The sequence below is a fragment of the Dermochelys coriacea genome, chromosome 2, assembly GCF_009764565.3.
Source record: "Dermochelys coriacea isolate rDerCor1 chromosome 2, rDerCor1.pri.v4, whole genome shotgun sequence".
NCBI classification, from domain to species: domain Eukaryota; kingdom Metazoa; phylum Chordata; order Testudines; family Dermochelyidae; genus Dermochelys; species Dermochelys coriacea.
The window spans coordinates 210,156,854-210,183,974 of record NC_050069.1 but is presented as its reverse complement, the minus strand read 5'-3'; the positions used below and the strand labels follow the sequence as shown (position 1 = coordinate 210,183,974).

Below are 27,121 nucleotides of genomic sequence, written 5' to 3'. Positions count from 1 at the left end.
GGTCACAGAAATCAGAACTCCGCCTCACACACACACACTCCAAGCCTCCCCATGTGTTTTCAAAGTGCCTTTTCCTATTTGCCCACCTTGCTCATATCTAGCAGTTCACCTTTCTTGTGTGCAGCTGCCCAACTGACCATGGTGGCGCCCTGCACTAGTCACGCTCCTGCCTGGAGTAGACAGGAGGCATTGGCTCTCCTGGGCTTGCCGGGGTTGGAAAAGAGCTGTAGTAAGAGGTTTCAGAGTAGCAGCCGTGTTAGTCTGTATTCGCAAAAAGAAAAGGAGTACTTGTGGCACCTTAGAGACTAACAAATTTATTAGAGCATAAGCTTTCGTGAGCTACAGCTCACTTCATCGGACATCTACCAAGATTGCACAAGGGATGCAGGCAAAGGAGTACAACAGGGATCGGCTGCAGTGCCAGGTGAAAGCAAAGGAACTGCAGCAGGAGTACAAGACCAGGGAGGCCAACACTAGCCCTGGTGCTGCCCCACAGATGCGCTGCTTTCACAACGAAACACGTGCTGCACCTGCCTGGGCCCCGCCAGCACCCCACAGACCGCTGCTGAGTTCGGCCAGCACCAACATCAGAGCCGCGCATGCCCACGCCCAAGGGATACACAGTTTGGGTGGTAACGACGTGCGTTGAGCAGTTTGTGGGGTACGCATGGCCCGAGACTATAGGGCATGGGGGAGTTTAACTCTGGCTGAGCTAATGTTTCCGGTTAACCCCCGCTCAGGAACCAGTGGGAAAGTGCTCGTCACGCCGCTGACGGTCAGACGCGTTGTTTTCAATATGAAAGCTAAGACCCCACGCTGCCCGAGGCTGCTACCTAGACACCCGGCCGAGCCAGGCCGGCTGCGGCGGCGCCTGAGCGGCACCGAACAAAGGCACCCTGGCCTGTGCACACACCCACCCACCCACCCACCGACGGCCGAAGCGCAAGGAGACCCAGCAAACGCTGCGGCGGCGGCTCCCGTGCTGCGGCAGGGACTTAGTACGAGGCGATGACAGTAGCGGTCCGGGAACCCCCCCACCGCGCGCGCGCCCCAGCAAGACGCGGGGACTTTAGCCCGCGGCCCGCCCCCTTCTCTGGGGCGCGCGAAGAGGAGAAGCGGAGCCGCGCATGCGCTTGGCTCGGCGAAGGCTGCGGAGTCCGTTGCCGCTATGCGTTGGGCGGAAGGGCTCGGGGGGCGGAGCTGGGGGACGAGCGGAAGCGGCTCGGGGAGCTGGTGTTGTTCCTGTCAGCCAGGTAGGGAAGGGGCGAGAGCGCCGCCGCCGCCGCCGAGGGACTCCGAGCCGTTGTTGGTAGGGGCGGCCTCGGGGGCAAAGGCGGCTCCGGGTTGGGGGGGGGAAAGGGCCGGCCCCGTTCCCCAGGGGGGCGTTTGAAATGGGTCAGGGATGGGGCGTAGCAGGGCTGGCCCCATTCCCCGGGGGGGTTTTGAGAGGGGTCAGGGATGGGGCGTAGCAGGGCCGGCCCCATTCCCATGGGGGGGTGGAGAGGGGGCAGGGATGGGGCGTAGCAGGGCCGGCCCCGTTCCCCGGGGGGGGGGGTGTTTGAGAGGAGTCAGGGATGGGGCGTAGCAGGGCCGGCCCCATTCCCCGGGGGGGTTGAGAGGGGGCAGGGATGGGGCGTAGTAGGGCCGGCCCCATTCCCCGGGGGGGTGTTTGAGAGGGGTCAGGGATGGGGCGTAGCAGGGCTGGCCCCATTCCCCGGGGGGGGGTTTGAGAGGGGTCAGGGATGGGGCGTAGCAGGGCCGGCCCCGTTCCCCGGGGGGGGGGGGTGTTTGAGAGGAGTCAGGGATGGGGCGTAGCAGGGCCGGCCCCATTCCCCGGGGAGGGTGTTTGAGAGGGGGCAGGGATGGGGCGTAGCAGGGCTGGCCCCATTCCCTGGGGGGGGTTGAGAGGGGTCAGGGATGGGGCGTAGCAGGGCTGGCCCCATTCCCCGGGGGGGTTTGAGAGGGGTCAGGGATGGGGCGTAGCAGGGCTGGCCCCATTCCCCGGGGAGGGTGTTTGAGAGGGGGCAGGGATGGGGCGTAGCAGGGCCGGCCCCATTCCCCCGGGGGGGGGTGTTTGAGAGGGGTCAGGGATGGGGCGTAGCAGGGCTGGCCCCATTCCCCGGGGGGGGGTGTTTGAGAGGGGGCAGGGATGGGGCGTAGCAGGGCCGGCCCCATTCCCCCGGGGTGTCGGTGAGTGCTAGAGTGGGACAGGGATTGAGGGATGAGAGCGGGACTGCCCTGTGTTGGGATCTGGGGATATGATGCGATATAGGGGCTTCGGTAATTGCCGGTCGGCCTGAGAGAGGGATTAGGTCATTGTGTGTGTTCTGTGAACTGGGGCAGATATAAGTGTGAGTTTGAGAATGCCTATGGGATGTAGTTTGTTATACTAGGTGTTGGGGTGGTCGCAGTTGTTGGGCAAAGTGAGGTTATTGCCTCATTATCATCAGCATCTTATTTTGTTTCTTCTTTATAGATGTCTCCTTGGTCCAGGTCATGCTCTTTTCTATTCTCCTTCCTCCCCTCCCTGCTCCTGCCCACCCAATTTGTACATGCAATGATTTGCTTTTGCTCTGGTTTGTCCTGTTGCAGCAGTTCCTGGTGCTGGACTTTATGAGCACTTGGATTCTGATGGCAGGAGCAATCCCTTTTCCCCCTTTCAAATCCCTGTTGTTAATACCAATGTAATGTTCCCTGTGTGCTTGTAAGGGGGTTGTTGCTGACCTCTCTTACCAGTGCCTCTGTGCAGTGTTCTATGGGAGCTAGCTTCCGTGACTCAGCCGTATTCTAGCATGGATCACCCAACTGCACATCTGTGCTGCAATGACCCTGAGTTGTCTTGGAGGGAGTCGGGGGTTTATTATGTGTTGTGCACTGTTAATAATGTATACTTTCCTAAATTGTCCTCTTAGGGGCCACAAGGATTATCAATTCTAGGTATATATAGAGCCCAGGTATACATAGAACCTGAGAATGTCACAATCTTTAAATGTATTTATTCTCACAACACCTCTGTGAGGTAAGGAAGTGCTATCACTCTTCTGTGGCTAAGTCCAAATATAACAATAAGTTATATGAATTATTGTTTGTTTTGGGGAGAACAAGGGATATATTGAGGGAATGATGCATCAAATAGTCAAGTTTTCTCTTACTACCCAAATCTAGAATTTACTCAGGGCGCTACATTGGTGCTTCCTTAAAAGTATTTTTGTGTTTCCTTCTGCATTTGCTATAGAATTGCAATTTTTACCCCATATAATTCCTCAACTTTGAGAACTGTACTATGGCTGCTGAGACTCTGAAAAACTAATGTGTTTGCTGTACTGTAAAGACCCAATCTAACTTTCATAGGGTCCAAGCATGTCACTTACCAGAAAATCAAAGCAATGAGTCTTCTGTTACTGCTTAGTATGCTATTCCACAGCCTACTGTACAACATGTCATCTGACTGTCTTTATTGTATGTAAACTTTCACGTATAAAATATAATTCAGTTACTTCTAGTGACAATCTCTTATACCTCCTTTTAAATAACATTTTTCTTTCCTTGGAGTTTAACCTTTCAGATATTTATAGATTATCATCATGTCTCCTGTTTAAACAAGCTATATTTATTTACCTTTTATTAAAGTTTCTCTATAAATCATTCTCTCCAACTTTAAACTTTGTACCTCATTATTGGAAAGATACAGATAACTAGAATGGAATATAATTTTCCAGGTGTGATATAAAGAAGGATTTTCTCTCTGTTCTTTGATAATGACCTGGGGTCTACTTAGGCTAATTTGCAGCAGTTTAGTAATCTGATGCTTTTTCTTGAAGGCTCCAATCTTTGCTCCATAATACAGGTTAGTTTGAAAAATAAGCCCCTTAGGTGTTATATTTGCCAACACAACCTTCTGAATGTGAACAGATTGTATGTAAACTGATGCAGTTTTAATACACAGTTCTGAGAGGTGAGTTGTTCCAGTTAATCTCAATGTAGTATTACCTCTGGATCTAAAATATGATTTAAATATCACTTTTGTTACTACTAGAGCTGTCAAGTGATTAAAAAAATGAATTGTGATTAATTGTGCTATTAAACAATAATAGAATACCATTTATTTAAATATTTTTGGATGTTTTTTACATTTTCAAATATATTGATTTCAATTACAAGACAGAATACAAAGTGTACAGTTCTCATTTTATATTTATTTTTATTACAAATATTTGCACTGTAAAAAACAAAATAAATAGTATTTTTCAATTCACCTAATATAAGTACTGTAGTGCAATCTCTTTATCATGAAAGTTGAACTTACAAATGTATAATTATGTACAAAAAATAACTGCATTAAAAAAAATAAAACAATATAAAACTTTAGAGCCTACATGTCCACTGAATCCTGCTTCAGCCAATCACTCAGACAAACACGTTTGGTTACATATATGGGAGATACTGCTGCTTTTTATTTACAATGTCACCTGAAGGTGAGAACAGGCATTCACATGGCACTTTTGTAGCTGGTGTTGCAAGGTATTTATGTGCCAGAAGTGCTAAACATTCGTATGCCCCTTCATGCTTCGGCCACCATTCCACAGGACATGCTTCCAGAATGATGATGCTTATTTAAAAAAAAGTGTTAATTAAATTTGTGACTGAACTCCTTGGGGGAGAACTGTATGTCTCCTGTTCTGATTTACCCGCATTCTGCCATATATTTCATGTTATAGCAGTCTCAGATGATGACCCAATACATGTTAGTTTTAATAACACTTTCAAAGCAGATTTGACAAAACTCAAAGAAGGTACCAATGTGAGATTTCTAAAAATAGCTACAGCACTCAACTTAAGGTTTAAGAATCTGAAGTGCTGTCCAAAATCTGAGAGGGACGAGGTGTGGAGCATGCTTTCAGAAGCCTTAAAAAAGCAACACTCAGATATGGAAACTAGAGAACCTGAACCACCAAAAAAGAAAATCAGCCTTCTGCTGGTGGCACCTGACTCAGATGATGAAAACGAACATGCGTCAGTCTGCTCTGCTTTGGATCGTTATCAAGCAGAACCCGTCATCAGCATGGACGCATGTCCTCTGGAATGGTGGTTGAAGCAGGAAGGGACATATGAATCTTTAGCACATCTGCCACGTAAATATATTGCAATGCCGGCTACAACAGTACCATGAGAATGCCTGTTCTCATTTTCAGGTGACACTGTAAACAAGAAACAGGCAGCATTATCTCCTGCAAATTGTAACCAAACTTGTTTGTCTGAGTGATTGGCTGAAATAGGACTGAGTGGACATGTAGGCTCTAAAGTTTTACATTTTGTTTTTGAGTGCAGTTATGTAACACAAAAATCTACATTTGTAAGTTATACTTTCACGATAAAGAGATTGCACTACAGTACTTGTATGAGGTGAATTGAAAAATACTATTTATCATTTTTACAGTGCAAATATTTGTAATAAAAATAATACAAAGTGAGCACTGTACACTTTGTATTCTGTGTAGAAAAACATCCAAAATATTTAATACATTTCAATTGTTATTCTATTAACAGTGTGATTAATCTCAATTAATTTTTTTTGAGTTAAGTGCATTTAATCGACAGCCCTAGTTTCTACTTCATTTCTGAGTAAAGTATAGAAGAAACGAGGAACAATATGAAGATGAGCACAATGCACTTGGAGTGGTATCTCATCTTGGTGTCATGAGCGTGTTTGTAGGTAGAACGTGGAAAATTACCACTACTCTTGTCCCATTTTGACCTTAAGGATGTGATCTCCCTGTGTACACAGCACATTGGCCTCGTGCCTTCTTATTTCTTGCATTGTGTATTCATGTCTAATTTGTTAATAATTTATTTGCAGTTATTTTACAGGTCCTGGGAATTATGCAATGGTTTCTGAGCTCTCTGGTCTAGTAAACGGGGATATTCCCCAAAACCTTAATAGGTAAGTGCATTTAAACTACACTCTTATTGTCAGGCCCTTGTGTTCTCTTTCCTCAAAGAAAACTCTTCTTATCTTCTAACTGGTTGGTGATTCAATGAGAGGCTGTGGTATTCCTTCTGAGCTAATTCTGATCAAATGGTTCAGTAAGGTATTGAAGGTCACTCTGCAGCAAAAGATGTCACTTCTAGTAGAAGAGAGATACTGAGGTCATGATCACACATATTAAAAATCCCATAATACTTTTCACAAGATTTAGGGGTGTTAATCCTTGTATCCTGTCTAAGTTATAACTTGAGTCATTATATGTTGTCTACTGTAATTGCTATAGGCCTGGTCTACAATATCTGAAGACTAATGGGAACCGGAGATAGTCAGCAAAGAGTTTACAATAGAATTTATCAGGGCTTCTTGGGGTTTAATACTTAGCTGGTGATGCTGAACAAAATTAGCCTTGGTCTAAACTGACTGCTAAAATGTGTTCAGCATTTGTAAGTTAGCATGGACAACCCTGTTCAGATGTGATGAAATCTAATAGCGTGGTGTAGGCTGTGTCTTTTCATTTGGACGTGAAGAGGAGTCTTCACTTCCTTTTCTAAACTTTCTTGTTAGGGCTGTTCACTGTTAAACAGCTGCTATATTCCTTCCAAGTGTAGAGGAAGTGATTCTCATACATAATATTTTTGAAGGACGTTGGGATCCTTTGTGATTAATTCTGCTTTGTAAATGTAAGATGTGCTTATTAATTTAAGTCTAAAATAGTGCCAAATCATCTATTTAAGTTTTCAAATGTTTTGTCATTGAAACAATCTGTTTTGCCCTTATGGTCGGGGGGGGAAAGGGGCAGGTTTTATCTTGATTATATTCCTGAGCCTTGCATGTGTTACGACAACAAAATACTTCATTACTCAAACCACTATGGTCCCCATATTTAGCTACTTTTTAATGTGATCATTGCTTTACTAAGATAAATTGACTACTTCACCTAGTCAAGCTAACAAGGATAATCCCAGAGGAACCAAAAGCACTGTCTTTAATGCCTACTGTGTGATTTTTTTATTTTATTTGTTTAAATCTTCTGTTGGGTCAGTATGCTGTGTCAGAAGTAAAACACATTGGAAAGAGAAATTTTAACTACTTGTACACTTTGGAGAATTCTAAATTAACTTTGTTAACTCAAGAAAGGTATCTGGACATTGCTCTGGGCAGCCCAATGAAGACCCTGACTTAATGTGCAGCTATGGTCCAGAAAGCCAAGATGTTAGGATGCCAAAGGAACAGAATAGAGAAGAATATGGAAAATACGATGCCATTATATAAATCAATGCTGAAGCCTCATCTAGAATATTATGTGCAGTACTGGTTACCTAATCTCAAATGGGATATTGCAGAATTGGAAGAGATCTAGAGAAGGATAACACATAATTAGAGGCATGAGGAAAAACTCATTTAAAGAGAGACTGAAAAAATTGGGTTTGTTTACCTTAGAAAGGAGACAAATAAGAGGGGATATGATAAAAATATGTCAAAGGAAGATCCAGAGTTTCTGTTCTCTCTGACATGACACAAAACAAGGGGATGTTTTAATGAAATTGAAAGATGGAAGATGCAAAACTTATAGAAGGAAATATTTTTTCACACATTATTAATCTGTAGAAGCCATTGCCACAGGATACTGTAGAGGTCAAATACTTAGTAAGATTGTAAACAAGGATTTTAAAAGGCAAAGTAGCTGCTTAAAAAAAGAAATCTTTGCCTGCCTTTCAAACAGAAGAAGTGACTTTATGTATGTGAAATTTGTATTTGTATGTATGCTAAGCCACAGTATCCAGTTCCAATTGTTGTTTTAGTAATTTTGGGCTTTCAGACATAGTTGCTTACAATTAGGCACTGCTCAACTTGAGGCTCCTCCTTGAAAATGTTGGTCCTAACATAATATGCAGAACTTTATTTGAATAAACTTTGCTTGACATGCAGAGCTCTCTTTGAAGATGTGTAGCCGGTACTATTCCATACCCTCAGAAGCCGGATATTAGGTTTATAAATCCTGATATGTTCCTGCTGATCACTTCCCACCTGAAGTCCTAATCTGTAGTGGCATCAAAATTGGTTGCTACGGTAAGGATTATATAACTAATGGATGATTATTAGCCAAAGTGCTATAAGGAGGTGTAACTTTATTATTTTTTATTAAGACACTGACAGTGTGTTTGATCCTGTACAAAAGCAAATGAGGACCTTACCAAAGAAACTTAGTCTAAATAAATTTCATGTTTAAGTTTCACCATAGCCTTGTGACTTTCAGTGGGGAATAAGCAACAGCTGCAGATGAATTTGCAAGGACTTTTTTTGTGAAAATATGGCATTATAAACAACCCAAAAAATATTGCTTACAAACTGAATAGTTCTAAAGGGAAGAGTTTTTTACAGATTTCTATTAGATGACACTTGCTCCTTGAGATTGAACCCAAATGCACTTTAAAAAGTTAATTACAATTACAGTAATTTAAAACTGAAGCAATGATGGTGGCATTGAAGCTTTGACTTGATGCAAAAAAGCTAAAAGACAAAGCTGTAGAAGTAGGTGAGGTGGACAGGTATGTTTCTGCACAGATATGAATCCACAAAGAATTTTTAGAATATCTAATAACTTGAAAACTGTTTTTTGTTCTTTTTACTGGTGAATGAGCATTTTGACTAATCTTGTAATACTTCAAATTTAGGAATCAAGTGACATGGAGAAAATGTGTTTTAAGATGGTCCATCCAGAAGATTTGTTACTTTGTGAAGATCTTGCTTTTGACGAATATGTAAATACCATGACAACTTCAAATTGAATTATTTTTCTTGAAATCAAGACTCATCTGTTGCCTTCATCAGAAATGTTCTTAACATTTTCAAGAAAAAACATGTCCCAGAAACTGAGTTTGTTGTTGTTGTTGTTTGGATTCATTTGGGGCTTGATGTTGCTGCGCTATACTTTTCAGCATCCAAGGCACCAAAGCAGTGCTGAATTGCGTGAACAGATACTAGATTTAAGTAAAAGATATGTGAAAGCACTGGCAGAAGAAAATAAGAACATAATGAACGGTGGTAATGGAGCCTCAATGGCAGGATATGGTAAGATTAAATAAACCTGGCTACACAAACCATTTTGTTCTAAACTGCCTTTGCTACGACTTTTTAAATATTACTTTAAATGGTATATGGAACTCTTCAAAATAATTTTGTATGTGCTGACTGTGTGTTTGCTCATTGATAGGGCTTAATTTTAAGGCATAACTTCTTTTAACACTTGTTCTTTAAACATAGTTATATGTATTTTAGTAATTTGACTGTCAGCATCAATACTAAGTTGGCTTGTTTCTCCATCAATTGCAAATAGAGCTCTAGGGGGTTTTCTCCACAGTAACATGAAGGACTACATTCATAATGTAGGAATTAAATGTAAAATTAAAACACTTCACTACCCAAACACTATCACTTTATGCGTTGTTTCTACCTTTTTTTTGCTTTTATCTTCCTCCCCCCTTAATTTTCTTCTCTTCTACTATTAACAAACAATGAGAAGCAATCATGATGGTAGAATTGGAGAGACGGGGGAATGATTATGTATTTAGCAGAATCTGACCCTTATTTTACAGATGGCAGTAGAGTGCTCCAAATCTTGAGCCTCCATTGTATATTTGCATCACCATATTCCCCTCTGACTTGACACCACTGTGCCCTGTTACCTGTGCACCCCTATATGTCTATAGCCCATGCTCATCGAGAATGCAAGAGAGATCTGTGTGTGGTTGTTATTGAGATCTGTTTAATGTAAACATTGAAAATTTCTCACTTCAAAAACATAATACTTTAAACTCTGCAACCCCAGTCTTATGATTTGTCTAGGTGTCCTAACCTGCAATTTGACAAATACAATCTACTTAAATTTTCTACACTATTCTCCAGTGTTTCATTCAGACTTAAATTTCTGAGAACTAGATAAAAGAAACTAATTGCCTGCTTGTATTATGTCATGCAAAACAAAAACTTCTGTGATAACGTATGTAATATAGACTTAAACAGGAATTCGTTTTCAGAGAGAGAGAAATTAGGACTTTACACACAGAGAGACTCATTACTATACTTACTGCCCCTTCTTAGAAGGAATGCTAGTTGAGGGTAAACCTCTCTTTCTGTGTTTAGGTCAGGTTCAGTATTTTAGGGTATCAAAATCTTTAACTCGACAAGACCCTTAAAGGGGGAGGGGAGTACATCTATAACTGGAGCTATATTCCTTGGTTCTGTGCAAAGGAATTTATTTGAAACCTATTTAGAACAATAAAATTAATTAGTTTGTTCACTGATGCAGATTCACTATCTAAGGTTTGGTTTGAGAGAATAAGAAAAATCCAAATAATGAAGAATTTTGCAAAACTAAGTGTCAAAGAGTTTGGTCAGGCCAGATGGCTCTCAAATTGTGAGGAAATGACCTAATTAATTCTGAAAGAATACGTACAGCAAAGTGAATTTTTTGTTGAATTATGTTGATTACTGCATAGTTTGCTTAGTAGTCTTACCTATTGGTGTTCTTCCTTCCTACACCTTGATTAACTGTCCTCTTCCACCCTGCTTCTTTTTCTCAATATATAGATAAATATATAATATAAAATATATATATATTCATAAATTCTTATGAATTTTTTTTAGATGAACTTAAGTCTAAATCTTTACATCCAAGAATTTTAAAATAAGAAACTGTATTCTTTTTTTCTGCTTTAAGAATTACATTGTGTATTACAATGTTTTACCTTGTCCTGTGGCAGACAGCAAGTTCTGAACTTGGAGAATATTTGGAAAGGAACTATAGAAGGAAATAACTAAGATCTATCTTATCTAGGGTGGAGAAACATAAGTGCTTTCTAATGCTGCCAAGTGCCAGAAGCTGTTACACAGGTTGAATTTATTTCGTCTCTACTGCTGTTGTGGGTTAAAGTCCAAAATATTACTCTTAAATAGTCACTTATCTTTAAAAAAAAAAAAATGGGGGGAGGACAAGGGGAGACTAATGTTATTTTATATTCTGTGATTCAACGGGCCAATTCTCAGTTTGCTATTGTGGTAGTATCTTCAAGTATGCAAAAAATAAGAATTAGTACTTTTTAAACATATGGACAGCTAGAATCCATATGTAGGAGAATTAAAGCACACTCTACCTTTTCTCTATCCTCTCCAAACAAATCCAGGAAAAAAGAAAAGCAACCTTTGAAGACATAAGTTAGATGTCCTAATCTGCAGATTTCTCACACACTGCTGATAATATAAATGAACATATTCAGTGCTACTTTCTTTGTTTTGTCTTCTTCAGCTGATCTCAAAAGAACAATTGCTGTTCTTCTGGATGACATCTTACAACGTCTGGTGAAACTGGAAAACAAAGTTGACTACATTGTCGTGAATGGCTCAGCAACAAATACCACCAATGGAACTAGTGGTAATCTGGTGCCAGTAACTACAAGTAAACGTGTAAATGCAGCAAGCAATATTAGATAACATACAAGATCACCTTATGCTTATCTATCTCAATTCAATTGGATTCAAGAAAAGCTTTTTACCTCTAGCTAGGCAAAGCAATAGTTGACACTAACATATTGTACACTGTTCTGCTATAGAATGTGCTGGGTACATGCAGTCCCAACTTCTGTACATAAGGTTCTCAGAGGATTAATTTGTTGCTTTCAGACAGTTCTGTTAAAGCAGTGCTGTACAATATCGTATTTAAAGATATTCTGGTAACTTGGTTGATGTAGTATTCCAAATGGGTGATACTTTATAATGTTTGAAGTTAAACTAAAATGGAAAAATATATATTCACTTGTAAAATATATTTATTTAAATAAAAATGTAACATATCTTTTGGATAGATTGATTTATATAGCTTAATCATTGTTTGTGTGATTGGTTTTAAACAGGTAACTAAGGATAATGTAATGTTAGAAGATGTGTATTATTTACAGTATAGTGTTTTGTTGTTAATTTGTTAGTGATATGTTAAAGATAACATTGAGATAATGTTTTAAAAATTGCAACCCAAAGAATGTCTTTATTTGCACTACCTGCTAGAATAGCTAGAGGGAATTTATTGTATATTAAAAAAAATCAATTATAATGAAAATCTTAGGTAGCAACACTGTCCAGATATCTTTGCTCCAGAAATAGGTCAGTTAAATTATCAAAGGCAAAACAATCTCTGATATCATACATAGGTATTTCATAGAAAGATATTTGTGTGTGTATTTTGTAACTTCAGATAAGTTATTTTAAGAGATGGAAGTCAACTTTCAGATATGTGAATATTTTTATTCATTGCTATTTCTTTTTAATATTTTAGTATCTTGCAGTGTGTGACAAATATAGCACATCTTCTTAAGTTACTTTTTTAAACAGGAGGGAGTAGGTAAATTAAGTTGAAGGGAAGCAGAGCATCTTGGTATATACTAAAGAGATGCATGTGCTAATGGTGTTTTATGAGGGACATAGGTGGGAGCTAAGGTTACATTGCCTTATATCCACGTTAGCCTTACAGAAATGAAAATTGTAGTGAGGGTGCACTATATTAAAAAATGTGCTTTCTGCATCATAAATGCTAAAATGAAAGTGCCATTCAGCCCTATGTTTTTTAAAACTATATTGAGTGGTTGGGGTTGGTTTTTTTTTGTTTTGTTTTTTGTTTTTTAAGAATTATGTTCAGGAATTTTTGCTTGGAAATATGCTAATAGCTTTTTAATATTTTATTAAAAAACAAACTGAATAAGACCAGAAGTGCTGGATGACACATGGTCTCACGGTTTTCCGCTTTTCTCCCTGATGATAGTCTGGACTGGTCTAGAGGAAAATAGAATATATAAATAAAACTTGAGTTGGTGTCCAGCTGTTTCTTATTTTGTGTTTGATATACTGGGTGTAAACTTTTTTTTTCCAGGAAGAAAGAAAATAAAATTTTATTTGTATTTGTGAGTTTTTTTTGTTTTTGTTTTTTTGAATTAAGTGATTCACTTTTTCCTGTTTTCTACACGTACTCTCTCTATGTACCTTGAGACTTTAAACTATTGATCTTTGTAATTTATCACTAATGGGCTATATAAGTAGAAGAGTAGGAATAATTCATTTGGTTTTGGAACCCCAATATTTCTCAAACTTTTGCCTAAGTTGGAGAGGAGAGAAGAAAATATGACTGCAGTAGTTTTAGAGGGGGGAAGCTTTCAAAGGCAGAGAAGACAGCTAGACACATACCTCCTCTTGATGCATTTGAAAAATCTCTCAATAATCTGAAGGCACACTATTTTTCTGAATACTGGTTGATTTCACCAGGCAAGTTTTAGTAAATATTTAGTAATGCATATATAAACGGGTGATTGATTACTCCTCTTGAGGAGCATGAAGTCCAAAAGAAAATTGTCATGGACTATTAGACATGAGTGGTGAAAGTTTCAAAAGTAGGCAGATGGATCTCTTAGGACATAAGACCGGTCATACTGGGTCAGACCAAAGGTCCATCTAGCCCAGTATCCTGTCTTCTGACAGTGGCCAACGCCAGGTGCCCCAGAGGAAATGAAAAGAACAGGTAATCATCAAGTGATCATCCCGTCACTGGTCCCAGCTTCTGGCAAACAGAGGCTAGGGACACCATCCCTGCCCATCCTGGCTAATAGCCATTGATGGACCTATCCTTCATGAACTTCTTTAGTTCTTTTTTGAATCCTGTTATAGTCTTGGCCTTCACAACATCCTCTGGCAAGAAGTTCCACAAGTTGACTGTATGTTGTGTGAAAAAATACTTCCTTTTGTTAGTTTTTAACCTGCTACCTATTAATTTTATTTGGTGGCCCCTAGTTCTTGTGTTATGAAAAGGAGTAAATAACACTTCCTAATTTACTTTTTCCATGCCAGTCATGATTTTATAGACCTCTATCGTATCCCCCCCTTAGTCGTCTCTATTCCAACCTGAAAAGTCCCAATCTCATTAATCTCTCCTAATACGGCAGCTGTTCCATACCCCTAAAAATTTTTGTTGCCCTCTTCTGAACCTTTTGCAAGTCCAATATATCTTTTTTGAGATGGGGCACCCACGTCTGGACGCAGTATTCAAGATATGGGTGTACCATGGATTTATATAGAGGCAATGTGATATTTTCTGTCTTATTATCTATCCCTTAATGATTCCAAATGTTCTGTTCCCTTTTTTGACTGCCGCTGCACATTAAGTGGATGTTTTCAGAGAATTATCCACAATGACTCCGTCTGTTTCTTGAATGGTAACAGCTAATTTAGACCCCATCATTTTATATGTATAGTTGGAATTATGTTTTCCAATGTGCATTACTTTTCATTTACCAACATTGAATTTCATTTGCCATTTTGTTGCCCAGTCACCCAGTTTTGAGAGATCCTTTGTAGTTCTTCGCAGTCTGCCTGGGACTTAACCATCTTGAGTAGTTTTGTATCCTCTGCAAATTTTGCCACCTCACTGTTTACCCCTTTTTCCAGATCATTTATGAATATACTAAATAGGACTGGGCCCAGTACAGACCCCTGGGGACACTACTTACCTCATTCCATTCTGAAAACTGACCATTTATTCCTACCCTTTGTTTCCTATCTTTTAACCAGTTACCAATCCATGAGAGGACCTTCCCTCTTATCCCATGACAGCTTACTTTGCTTAAGAGCCTTTGGTGAGGGACCTTTGTCAAAGGCTTTCTGAAAATCTAAATATACTTATATATATATATAAAATCTCCATCCATCCACTGGATCCCCTTTGTCTACATGCTTGTTGAGCCCCTCAAAGAATTCTATTAGATTGGTGAGATATGATTTCCTTTTACAAAAACCATGTTGACTATTCCCCAACAAATTATGTTCATTTATGGGTCTGACAATTTTGTTCTTTACTATAGTTTCAACCAGTTTGCCTGGTACTGAAGTCAGGCTTACTGTCCTGTAATTGCCAGGGTTTCCTCTGGAGCCCTTTTTAAAGATTGGCATCACATTAGCTATCCTCCAGTCATTTGGTACAGATGACAGTTAGTAGTCCTGCAATTTCACATTTGAGTTCTTTCAGAAATCTTGGGTGAATACTATCTGGTCCTGGTTACTTATTACTGTTTTTAGTTTATCAGTTTGTTCCAAAACCACCTCTAATGACAGCTTGATCTGGGACAGTTCCTCAGATTTCTCATCTAAAAAGAATGGTTCAGGTTTGGGAATCTCCCTCACATCCTCAGCTGTGAAGACTCAGGCAAAGAATTCATTTAGTTTCTCTGCAATAGCCTTATCCTCCTTTAAGTGCTCCTTTATCATCTTGATTGTTCAGTGGCCCCACTGGTTGTTAGCAGGCTTCCTGCTTCTGATGTACTTAAAAAATGTGTTTGCTATTATTTTTTGAGACTTTGACAAGAAGCAGTCATTTAAGGTGCCAAGAAACTTTATCTCTGCATACCTTCATAAGGTAATAGGTACCCAGTCAATATGGGGATAGTTGAAATCCCACATTATTATTGAGTTTTTTATTGTAATAGCCTCTCTAATCTTCTTGAGCATTTCAGTCACTATCACCATCCTGGTCACGTGGTCTGTAATATATCCCTATGGTTATATTCTTATTATTCAAGCATGGAATTACTATCCATAGAGATTCTATGGTGCTGTGTGGTTCATTTAAGATTTTTACTTCATTTGATTCTACGCTTTCTTTCACATATAGTGCCACTCCCCCACCAGCATGACCTGTTCTGTCCTTCCCATATATTTTTGTACCCTAGTATTACTGTCTCCCATTGATTATCCTCATTCCACCAAGTTTCTGTGATGCCTATTATATCAATATCCTCATTTAATACGAGGCACTCTAATTCACCCATCTTATTGTTTAGACATCTAGCCCTGGTATATAAGCACTTTAAAAACTGTTTAGCTGCCTGCCATTACATGATGTAATTGAATGGGACTTTTTTTCATTTGACTGTTTCTCCTCAGATCCTACCTGTATTTTATCATCTTCCATCCTCTCCTCCTTTATTAGGACATAGAGAATCTCAGTGTGTAGATCCTCCCCTAAGGGATTTCTGAACCATGTGCTCCCCTGCACCTGTCAGCTTTTCCCCAGCCCTTAGTTTAAAAACTGCTCTATGACCTTTTTAATTATAAGTGCCAGCAATCTGGTTCCATTTTGGTTTAGGTGGAGCCCATCCTTCCTGTATAGGCTCCCCCTTTCCAAAAGTTTCCCCAGTTCCTAATAAATCTAAACCCCTCCTCCCTACACCATCATCTCATCCATGCATTGAGGTTCTGCTTGTCTAACTGGGCCCTAAGCATGGAACTGGACGCATTTCAGAAAATGCTACCATGAGGTCCTGAACTTAAATCTCTTACCTAGCAGCCTAAATTTGGCTTCCAGGACCTCTCCCCTATATCATTGGTACCTACATGTACCATGACCACTGGCTCCTCCCCCGCACTACACATAAGCCTATCTAGATGTCTCGAGAAATCTGCAATCTTCGCACAGCATAGGCAAGTCACCATGCAGTTCTCCCGGTCATCGCAAACCCATCTATTTATGTTTCTAATGATCAAATCGCCCATAACTAATACTTGTCTCTTTCTAACAACTGGAGTTCCCTCCCCTGGAGAGGTATCCTCAGTGTGACAGGATACCACAACATCATCTGGAAGTAGAGTCTCAACTATGGGATCACTTCCCTCTGCTCCAGTTGGATATTCTCCTTCTCTGAGATTTTTATCCTCCTCAACAGCACTGAGGTTGTCAGACTGGGGGTGGGACCATTCCAGTGTCCTGCAAAGTCTCATCTATGTACCTCTTTGTCTTTCTTAACTCCTCCAGCTCAGTCACCCTGCTTACAAAGCCCGTACACTGTCTCTGAGGGCTAGGAGTTCTTTGCACTAAATGCACACGTCACAGCAGCACCGGGCGATGCTCTGGAACTACTCCCTATGAAGCCAGTCAGGACTCTGGGGGCACCTCCTCTCTGTGAGCATGCTGTCTCTAGGGCAAGAAGCTTCTAGAACTTTGGCTTTCCTGGTGCTGACCTCGGAGCATTCAGCATCCCCTTTTCACACCGTGCACTTCACACAGCGAGTCTGCACGGCAGGGCTCCTGGGGAAGCCAGAGGGCCCTGCACCCCAGCTCCACAGTCAGACATGACTCTCAGCCAACCAGTAAAACAGAAGGTTTATTAGACGCCAGGAACATCGTCTAAAACAGAGCTTGTAGGTACAGAGAACAGGACCCCTCAGTCAGGTCTGTCTTGCGGGGCAGGGAGCCCAGAGCCCCCTCTTGGCATCCCTCCATTTCCCCAGCCAGCTCTAAACTGAAACTTCCCGCCCCTCCTCTGGCCTTTGTCTCTTTCCTGGGCCAGGAGGCCACCTGGTCTTTGTTCTCCAACACCTTCTGTTGGCACCTTTGCAGAGAAAGGGCCCAGGCCATCAGTTGCCAGGAGACAGAGTGTCGGCCATTCTCTGTGCAGACCGCATCACACTGGCACTCTAGGGCTCTGCAACAATCACACTTCCTTATCCCGCCACCTAGATACTTAAAAAATGCCCAGGGGAAATGGAGGCACCCACACAGTATTCAGAGAAAATATTAAGAACATTCCCACTTTGTCGCATCTCTCCCCCCTTTGAGACCGAACTGAGCGGGGTCACTTTAGCCGGTGACTGGGGGAAGTTCGAACCCACCAACGTTCCCATGGATGCCCCAGCATCTTTCCCATTCCTTGGTGGGAGTTACACCAGGCCCTTCCAGTTTCACTCCCTCCCGTAGGTTGGGTGTGCTTGATGGCACTTGGCGGCCACATGTGGGAAGGTTTATGCAGCCTGTGCCCTTTTGCCACCCTAAAACCCCTGGGGTTCAAACTGGGATCAGGTCTTCTCCCAGCGCTCCAGTCTGGAGGGCTGTGATTCAGGCTCTCTTGGTTAAGAGCCCCCATCTTGACCATGGCCACCCTCTGACCAGGTGTCTCTGTCACCGCAACTCGGCATCAGCCATGTTGGGGCAGAACGGTCAGTATACACAGTAAAGGGCCGCCCAAATAGATATGGCTGCAGCTTTTTAAGATCCTGCACCATGGCCAGGCATTTCTTCTCTATGACAGCATAGTTCTGCTCCTGTGGCAGCCGCTTCTTGCTCAGGTACCTGGTGGGGTCTCTCCCTGCCTTAGCATTGGCTTGCATCAGCACCGCGCCCAGCCCTGCGTCTGAGGCATCGATGAATACTGTAAAGGGCTTGGCAAAGTCTGGGTTTACCAGATTTACCGGGCCCTGGATTAAAGCCTCTTTCAGTGTACAGAGAGCCCTCTAGCACTGCTTGGGCCAGATCACCTCGTCTGGCTTACCCTTCTTACATAGCACAGTGATGGGGGCAGCTAGGGAGCTCAAGAGGGGTACAAACCTCCAGTAGTACCCCACCATCCCGATAAAGGCCTGGACCTGTTTCTTGGTCTGGGGAACAGGCCAATCTCTGATTGTCTCCACTTTGGCCAGCTCTGGGCTTGGGTGGCCGCTCCCCACCTTGTGGCCCAGGTACGACTTCTCTGCCATCCCCACCTTACACTTTTCAGCTTTTGCCATCAGTCCTGCCTCCCTGGGGCAGCCCAGCACTCTTTTCACCTGGAACACATGTTCCTCCCAAGTCTGGCTAAAAACACAGATGTCATCAATGGACGCCAGGGCCAAGTTCTCCATCCCTCTCACTAACCAATCCATCTGATGCTGGGAGGTGGCCGATGCCTCCTTGAGGTCAAAAGGCAGAACCAGGAACTCAGAGAGCCCCCAAGGGGTGGTCAAGGCAGATTTCAACTTGGCATCTGGGTCCAAAGACACCTGCCAGTCGCCTTTGGGGAGATCCGTAGTAGAGAGGTAATGAGCCCCCCCCCCCCCCCAGCTTATATAGAATCTTACCAGGCCTAGGGTAGGCATCAGACACAGTGATGGCATTAAGCTTCCGATAGTCCCCACAGAATCGGATCGACTTGTCTTTCTTGGGGACCAACTGCACGGGTGAGGCCCATGGGCTGTTGAACGACTGGATCACCTCTAAAGCCTCTCTCTCCAGGTTCAGGGCTGTTTTCCCAGTGACTCTGAATGGGGAACACCTGATGGGAGGATTGGCTCCCATCTCAGGGAAGATATCCACCAGAACATCTTCCCCCTTCTCCTCCCAATTGTCCCTTCCCAGGTCCAGGGGTCCCCTCACTCTCCTCCCATATAGCAGCTCGAAAGGGAAGAACCTGTGGATTCCTGGGGCATCTCCCTGTACTGCAGATGGTGCAGGTACTTGTCCCAGTCCTGCGGATGCTGATTCATAAAAGTCCTCAGCATCATCCTCAGGGTCCCATAAAGTCTTTCCACCAGCCCGTTGGACTGAGGGTGATATGCAGAAGTCCAGGTGGGCCAGACCCCACATTTCTCCCACAAGCCCTGGAGCAGGGCTGACATGACATTGGACCCCTGGTTTGTAAGGACTTCACTGGGGACTCCCTCTCTGCTGAAGATGGTCAGCAGTGTGTCTGCCACGGTGTCTGCCTCGGTGGAGGACAGAGCCACCACCTCTGAGTAGCGGGTGGCGAAATCCATCACCACCAGGATGTATTTCTTCCCCAACCGGGTCACCTTGCTGAGGGGCCCCACTATATCCATAGCCACCTTCTGGAAAGGTTCCTCTATGATGGGCAGGGGTCTCAAGAGAGCTTTACTCTTATCCCAGGACTTCCCCACCCTCTGACAGGGGTCACAGGACCTGCAGTACTGCTGGACTGCATCACAGACTCCGGGCCAGTAAAAGTTCTGTTGCAGCTGCTGCCTGGGGTGCTGGATCCCCTGGTGTCCTGAGAGAGGGACAATGTGGGCCAGGTACAGTAGCCTGCGGCGATACTTCTGGGGCACCACCAGCTGCCTCCTGATCCCCCACAGTTTTACTTCCCCTTGCAGAGCCCTTTCCCAGTACAGGAATCCCTTCTCCACAGGAATCTTTCCCTGCAGCCTTCCCCCATGGGGTTTGCAACGCTGTGGCCAGCAAGTTCCCTCAGCTTCTCCAAGGAAGGATCCTTCTGCAGCTCAGTCTGGAATTCAGCTGCTGGGGGAGGGAGTGGGACCTGTACTCTCTTGCTGGCTGGGCCTGGGGTCACAGCCCCGCTGAGCCCTGACCCTGGTAGCTCCCTCCCTGCCATGGGATCACTTCCCAGCAGCACCTCTGGACAAGGCAAACCTGGTTGGCAGCTGACCTGCCCTGCCTGTGTGTCCTCCCACTCAGCTGGGGTCTCAGCCCCCACCATGCGCAGACCTCCCCTGGCTGTCCCAATGAGGGCAGGCAGTGAGCTCGCTACTTTGGTCACAGCATCAGAGCCAGCTTGAACCCCTGCTCTGGTGTGCAGGGGGGCGGGGAGCATCTCTCCATCCCACTCGGCCCCAGGGGGCTGGTTACATGCAGGCAGGTAGTATCCTGAGCCTAGCAGCTCCTCCCCCTGCCAGCCAGGTCATTTGCATTTTCACTGACCATTTCCGTCTTAGCCAATTGCTTCCCTGGATTCGAATTCAAATCCTCGGCTGTTACAGGAGCAGGGCCTGGATCCTGTCCCAAAGTCACACAGTCATCCCCCAACTGGACCTCAGCCGATACCCTGGAGAACCCCAACTACCAGCCAGCTCGACCCCTCCTGTGTCTGCAGAGGGATCCGGGCCATAGGCAGGGTGAGGAGCTTCATCCCTGGGACCTTAACCCATGTCACACAGCCCCTCAGCATCTGGTGAGGCTGCATCACCTGGGGCCTGACAACATTTCTCTCTGTCCCAGGATCTCACCACCCCAAGAATGTCTCCCCATTGACCACCACCTTCTGCTCCCACTGGCGGTCTGAGGGGCCTGAGCCCAGGAGAATCCATGCAGACACATAGGCCGGGGCCAGGAGTGGAAGCTTGTCCACCACACCACCCATCTGGCTGACAGAGTCTATGGCCTTGGGAACCAGTAAGGGAGCTAGATACCAGGGCTTTTCCGCAGGGTCACCCTGGTTCAAATCGCCAGCCTGCTCAAAGGCAGTGAGGTGGGCATCCACATCCCCCTGCTCCTTAACCAGGGACAGCAATTTAGTATCCAGGTTCCCCGCAGAGCTTACACCCCAGGGTCTATCCCTACTCACCCCTGGGAAGTCCCCTATGCCTCTCCGCTCCACCACCACTAGTTCATGCTGTTGCTCCTGCAGCTCTTTCTCAGGCTCTCGCTGTCTCTCACGATCCTCTCACTCCTTCGGACTCAGCTCCAATCCCATCTGTCTCCGATCCCCTGATGGGGAACCCGATCATGAAGACCCCTGTCTGGTCGGGGACAGGAGTCTTGGGGATGCCTGGCTATTGCTCCAGCTGCTCCCAGATCCTCTTGTAGCCGCATCTGAGTCAGGAATCTGCTCCTTAGAGCGATCATCGTCCTCCAGCTGCACGAATAACTGTGCTTTGGTGAACTTTCCAATGCGTAACCCTCTCTTTTTGCACAGGTTTACAATGCCTTTCTTAAGGAGATGGTGATAGGCCATCACTTTCCTGTTCCCAAGTTGTTGTGGACTCGCAGGCCTGTGTGCTCTCAGCTCCCCACAGTTTCTAGGAAGAACCTCTAGTGTGCCAACCCTTCTCCAGGTCACCACCTCTCTCCCAGGGTCAAGCCACAGACTCCTCCGCCCGACACTGCTCACCGCAGTCCACAGTGGGACCCCATTACTGCAACAGTCCTTCTTGCTGGTCACACACTCCCAGGGATTAAGTGTAGCTCCTTCACCCCCTGAAATTGCCCCTCTCTGAGCCTTCAGCATGCCTGGTCCTCGTTAATCCCTCTTCCTTTTACTGCTCCCCAGTCACTTACTGCAGGAAGCGCCATTCACGGGGTGCAGTACATCCCACCACTGCCACCAGCTGTCACAGACTCACCAGGCGATGCTCTGGAACTACTCCATACGAAGCCAGTCAGGACTCTGGGGGCGCCTCCTCTCTGTGAGCATACTCTCTCCAGGGCAAGAAGCTTACACAACTTCAGCTTTCCTGGGGCTGACCTCGGAGCATTCAGCATCCCCGTTTCACACTGTGCACTTCACACAGCAAATCCGCATGGCAGGGCTCCTGGGGAAGCCAGAGGGCCCTGCACCCGAGCTCCGGAGTCAGACGAGACTCTCAGCCAGCCAGTGAAACAGAAGGTTTATTAGACGACAGGAATATGGTCTAAAACAGAGCTTGTAGTTACAGAGACCAGGACCCTTCAGTCAGGTCCGTCTTGGGGCGCAGGGAGCCCAGAGCCCCCTCTGGGCATCCCTCCATTTCCCCAGCCAGCTCCAAACTGAAACCCTCCCGCCCCTCCTCTGGCCTTTGTCTCTTTCTCAGGCCAAGAGGCCATCTGATTTCTTTGTTCTCCAGCACCTTCAGTTGGCACCTTTGCAGAGGAGGGGCCCAGGCCATCAGTTGCCAGGAGACAGGGTGTCAGCCAATCTCTGTGCAGACCGCATCACACTGGCACTCTAGGGCTCTGCAACAATCACACACCCTAGATAATTAAGAAATGCTTAGGGGAAACAGAGGCATCCACACAGTATTCAGAGAAAACATTAAGAACATTCCCACTTCAGCACAGCATACATAGGGCAGGTAATCATACATGCTGTATTGGGTGCAATAAACTGGGTAGCCCCACTCTGTTGCTGGACTTCTGCCTGCATTCTCTTTTTACTCCTGTTTGGTTCCTTTGTTGTTGTTTTGTTTTTAACGGGATGTTTTTTAGCTTAAGTTTAAAGAAGTTTAGGGAATGTGAAGTGTATGTAGCCACCCACCCCACACTCCCCATGTAAACTCCCTTGCAAAACTCCCGTTAACCACTCCTGTTCACTGGATCCTTGGGGCCAGGTGTGGCCAACCTGTGTCTGAGAAGGAGCCAGAATTTGCCAAAAAGTAAATCTAGCAGAACATCAGTCTCCTGGGCATCCAGTCATGGGCTTTAGCACTACTTTCTCCCAATTTAATTGGCTCATTATTTCTTGGGTACAATCTTCTTTTTTCTACAGCTGTTGTTTGCCAGAATCTTTCAGTAAGGGAAAGTTAACAGAGAAAAATATATTAGTTCACCCTGAAAGTACTTGCTAATGGAGAAAACTATGATTTTTTTTAATAAATGAGAGGCTTAAATTCTATTGCATAACCAAAAAACCCCCCAAAATCAGAATACTCCATTCTACAAGATGGAGATGACTGAATAAATGAGGTCATTAATAAATGAAGTCATTTCAACTGCTCTTTAAATAAGCAGATATGACCTTAGTGCAGTTTTCAGTCTGCATCTTTAGGTGCCTAAATACCTTTGAAAAATCTGGCCCTGTGTCCTTCATCAGTCTCATGCTTTTCCTCCTGGGTTGTATTCATTTTCTGCTTTATCAACTTCCAGTCGGTTTCTCATCTTTGAACTAGTTCAAATTAAGAAAATATTGTTTCTGAACCAAGGAGAAAGTCTGGGATATACACTAAAGCTATACACTATAGCTAAATTGAAACTAAAAGCTTTGGGCAAGAACTTTTCCACACAACAGAACTAAGAAAGTACTTACATTTGCAAAAATGTAAATACCATAATTTGCTCCATTGTACAGACTGAAAATATAGATACTTAATGTAGTACATGATATTGTGACATTTATAAAACTTGAGTTGACCTCAAAAGTTAAACATGTTTTCTCCCTGACCTATGCAGAAAGGCTAAAAGAAATTGGGCTTGTTTAATTCTGAGAAGAGTGGGTGGAACCTGAAACTAGTCTTCAGATATATTAAGGGCTGTTAGTAAGAGGATGTTCTATGTCCACTGAAGGGAGGACAAGAAGTAATCTGCTTACTCTGCAACAAGGGAGATATAGGTTTATATTTTAGGAAAAACTTTCTAACTATCACAATAGTGAAGTACTGGAATAGGCTTTCAGAGTTCCAGGGGAGGTTGTGAAATTCCTGATGCTGGAAGTTTTAAGAACATGTTGGGTTCTCAGAACATTTTTGCATTTTTTGTCTCAAAATGCAGCCACCAACCCTTGCTGGTGGCAGCTCTGAAAATTTTTCCAAGCCCAAACCTTGCTGGCCAGGGCTGAAGCCCAAAGCCCATTGAGCACATACATTGGCCCCATGTGTCTGGAGAGGCACTGCAGAGAGCCACCACGAGGCTGCATTGTGCAGTGTGCTGATCCGCTGCTGGCGGTTCCAGCAAACAAGGCAGCCAGGAGCAACAGCTGGGTGCTGCAGGGAGGGACTGCTGCTTTTCCCCTCCCCCCATTTCTGCCCAGGAGGCTGATGTGGCCACAGAAAAATCTTCTGGTGGCCACAGTTGAGAAATGCTGGGATTGACAAACACCTGTCAGCAATAGTCTAGGTATACTTGGTTCTGCCTCAGCCCTGGGGGATGGACTTGATGTCCTTTCCTGCCCTACATTTTTATGATTCTGTGAAGCAGGGGATGCTGACTATTGAAAAGACTACACACAAAGCAAGCACACCGTAAAAAGTATTTTTCCCCTTGAAACTTGATTATAGTAATCTTAGGGTTATTTGTAAGTGCACTCAAAAATAAAATAACTTCACACAGAACTATGCAGTTTTGTAGCCATGGTGGTCCCAGGATATTAGAGAGACAACAATCATAAGTATTAGGATGACTCCCAAGTATGCCAACCTGTTCATGGGCCACCTTGAAGAAGAATTTCTGGACAAATGCACCATGAAACTAACGGAATACCTGAGATACATCAATGATATTTTCATCCTCTAGTCTAGACAGATGACCTAAATTCCCTCATAGATTTCCACTACAACTTCAACCGCCACTATCACCCATCTATTAAACTTTCTCTGGAACATTCCCACAACAGCATCAACTTCCTGGACACCATGATCAGCTTCAACAATGGAACCCTACAGACAATTATATACAAGAAATCCATGTATCATCACACCTACCTTCTTGATCCAGTAACCACCCCAAACACACCAAGAAATCTGTTCTCTACAGCCAGGGACACACGATACCATAGAATATACTCCAAGGAGAAGGTCTGGGATATACACCTTAACACACTCAAAACCACCTTCACCAAACAAGGACACTCCACCAGAGAAGTAAATCACACCATGGAATGGGCTACCCAAATACCTCAAAAGAATCTTCTTCAGCACAGAAATAAAACCACCTCCTAACATATGCCCCTAGTTGTCACCTACCACTCCACACTGGAATCCATATGGGGCATTATCAAACTACAACCCATGCTCACTTGGGACACCATCCTGAAATAAATCTTTCATGAGCCCTTACTTTTGGCCTTCAAACAACCCCCCCAGTTTCTCCAAGCTCATCATCAGAAGCAAGCTGCCCACTGACCAGGACGCACCAACTCAAAGTGGCACCAGACCCTGTCAGAAAAACAGATGCAAAACCCGCAGATGTAACTCCATTGCTACAATGGTCAACATCCCCCACAACGCATCTTTCAAAATCCATGGGTCCTACACGTGCCTATCACAACATGTGGGGTACCTCATCCAGTGCACTAAATGCCCCAGTAGCAACTATGTGGGTGAAACAAGACCATCACTACACTCTCAAATGAACTCACACAGAATAATGATAAAAGACAAAACCACCACATCATCTTTATATCTGACCTATTAGTCCCCATCCTCAAAGGAAACCTGCACAATACTTTCAACAGACAAGTCTGGAAGCTTAAATTCATAACTTTGCTAGACACTAAAAATCATGGACTGAAACATGACCCTGGATTTATGGTTTATTACAATAATCTGCAACCCACTAACAATTCTCCCTCCTCCAGCTGCTTTTCTCCCCTCTTTACTTTCCTCCCTATGACTGCAGAGGCATTTATGGAACACTTCACCTTGAATAGTCTCTTGAAATATGTGTTAACTCCTTAACCTAAACAATCTGTTCCATCTTGTAGTTAGCTGTGAGACTCTGAGTTGGTTTCTCAAACCTGAAGAAGAGCTCTGTGTAAGCTCGAAAGCTTGTCCCTCTTAAAAACAGAAGTTTTTATATTCCTCACCAACTTCATTTCACATAGAAATGACATTTAAGTTGATGGTACTGGGTCTCTTTAATACACATTGTGACCTGTCATAAGCAAAAAAGGAGAAAAAAGCCTTATCTCTTGGTTAGAGTAGCACTAATAACACCTACAGTTATTCAACAAAGTTAGAAACCATGGCTCTTCTCCTCCAACCCTTAATCAATAAAAAAGCCCTACTGACTTTAATAGGACTGTTTGCACTGTGAATGTCAGCTGCAATTTTATATTGTTTCTTTCCCTGGCACACAGCAGGGCAGGCACCGTGGATTCCAGTTCAGATTCACAGCTCATGAAATACTGGAGGATCAGCTGCACAGAGCAGCTGCATGGCAGACCATTGCTTTTCGGCTCGGCCCATTAAAATTCGCTCCTGGCTCTCTTTCCTATTTTATAATTTTAATTTATAGTCCCTCTCCACGCCCTGTGTTCTTGTTTTTCAGCATCTGAGGATTGGAGCACCTCTCGGAAACAAGTCCTCTTTGCCCCTTCTTGGTCACTTCCTTATCTAATGGAGGTGCTCTGCCAGTGTATAGATGTTCCCCTGAGGCAGGGTGGATAAAAATCAATGATTTTTTTAAAAAAAATTAAAAAATCAGATTTTTTTTAAATTTAAATTGGATTTTTTGATAAAATGCTTTTTGAGGGAAAAAAAAACAACCTATCTAAAGATAGATTTAATTAAGATACATTAGAGCTCAAAGATATCTCATCATGAAATAGGGATTATACATTTTAATTCTATAGTATCAGACAATATATTCATGTAATGTTTAAGGAAAGTTTTGTAAACGAGTTCCAATAGTTCATGGATTAGGGACCCAATCTTATGGGGTTCCACAGGCTTCTGTATAGATTATTATTTAGGTTAATCTTTCTATCTACCCAATGGGACTCAGTGCTCAGCCTAGAACAGTGGTCTCCAAAGTAGGGGGAGTGCAAGACCATCCCTGGGGGTGCACGGCAGGAGGAGCACCGCTGAAGGAGTGTTGCCGGCATGGTGGCAGCAGCGCTCCTGGACCTTTGA

The 27,121-nt window shown here is 43.8% G+C and overlaps 1 protein-coding gene across 7 annotated transcripts; it reads left to right on the top strand.

The window, feature by feature from the left end:
- The first annotated feature begins 773 nt into the window (after positions 1-773).
- On the top strand, positions 774-12,932 carry CCDC126 (coiled-coil domain containing 126). Of its 7 annotated transcripts, none has more exons than XM_038392490.2 (5): positions 1,191-1,253; positions 5,858-5,941; positions 7,916-8,056; positions 8,662-9,058; positions 11,292-12,932. In XM_038392490.2, exons 4-5 carry the CDS (start codon positions 8,821-8,823, stop codon positions 11,474-11,476), a joined length of 423 nt encoding a protein of 140 aa, XP_038248418.1. In that variant the 5' UTR covers positions 1,191-1,253; positions 5,858-5,941; positions 7,916-8,056; positions 8,662-8,820; the 3' UTR covers positions 11,477-12,932. The 7 variants fall into 7 exon arrangements, with proteins under 7 accessions (XP_043365115.1, XP_038248418.1, XP_043365113.1 ...); XM_038392491.2 differs by lacking the exon at positions 1,191-1,253 and adding an exon at positions 1,255-1,309; XM_043509178.1 differs by lacking the exon at positions 5,858-5,941 and having other exon boundaries at positions 1,194-1,253.
- Positions 12,933-27,121: the final 14,189 nt, after the last annotated feature.

Bases quoted from the DNA above. Each gene is read 5' to 3' on its own strand.
- CCDC126 (XM_038392490.2), top strand. From the start codon at position 8,821: ATGTTCTTAACATTTTCAAGAAAAAACATGTCCCAGAAACTGAGTTTG. The intron at 9,059-11,291 runs GTAAGATTAAAT...TGTCTTCTTCAG, and splicing joins AGCCTCAATGGCAGGATATG to CTGATCTCAAAAGAACAATT.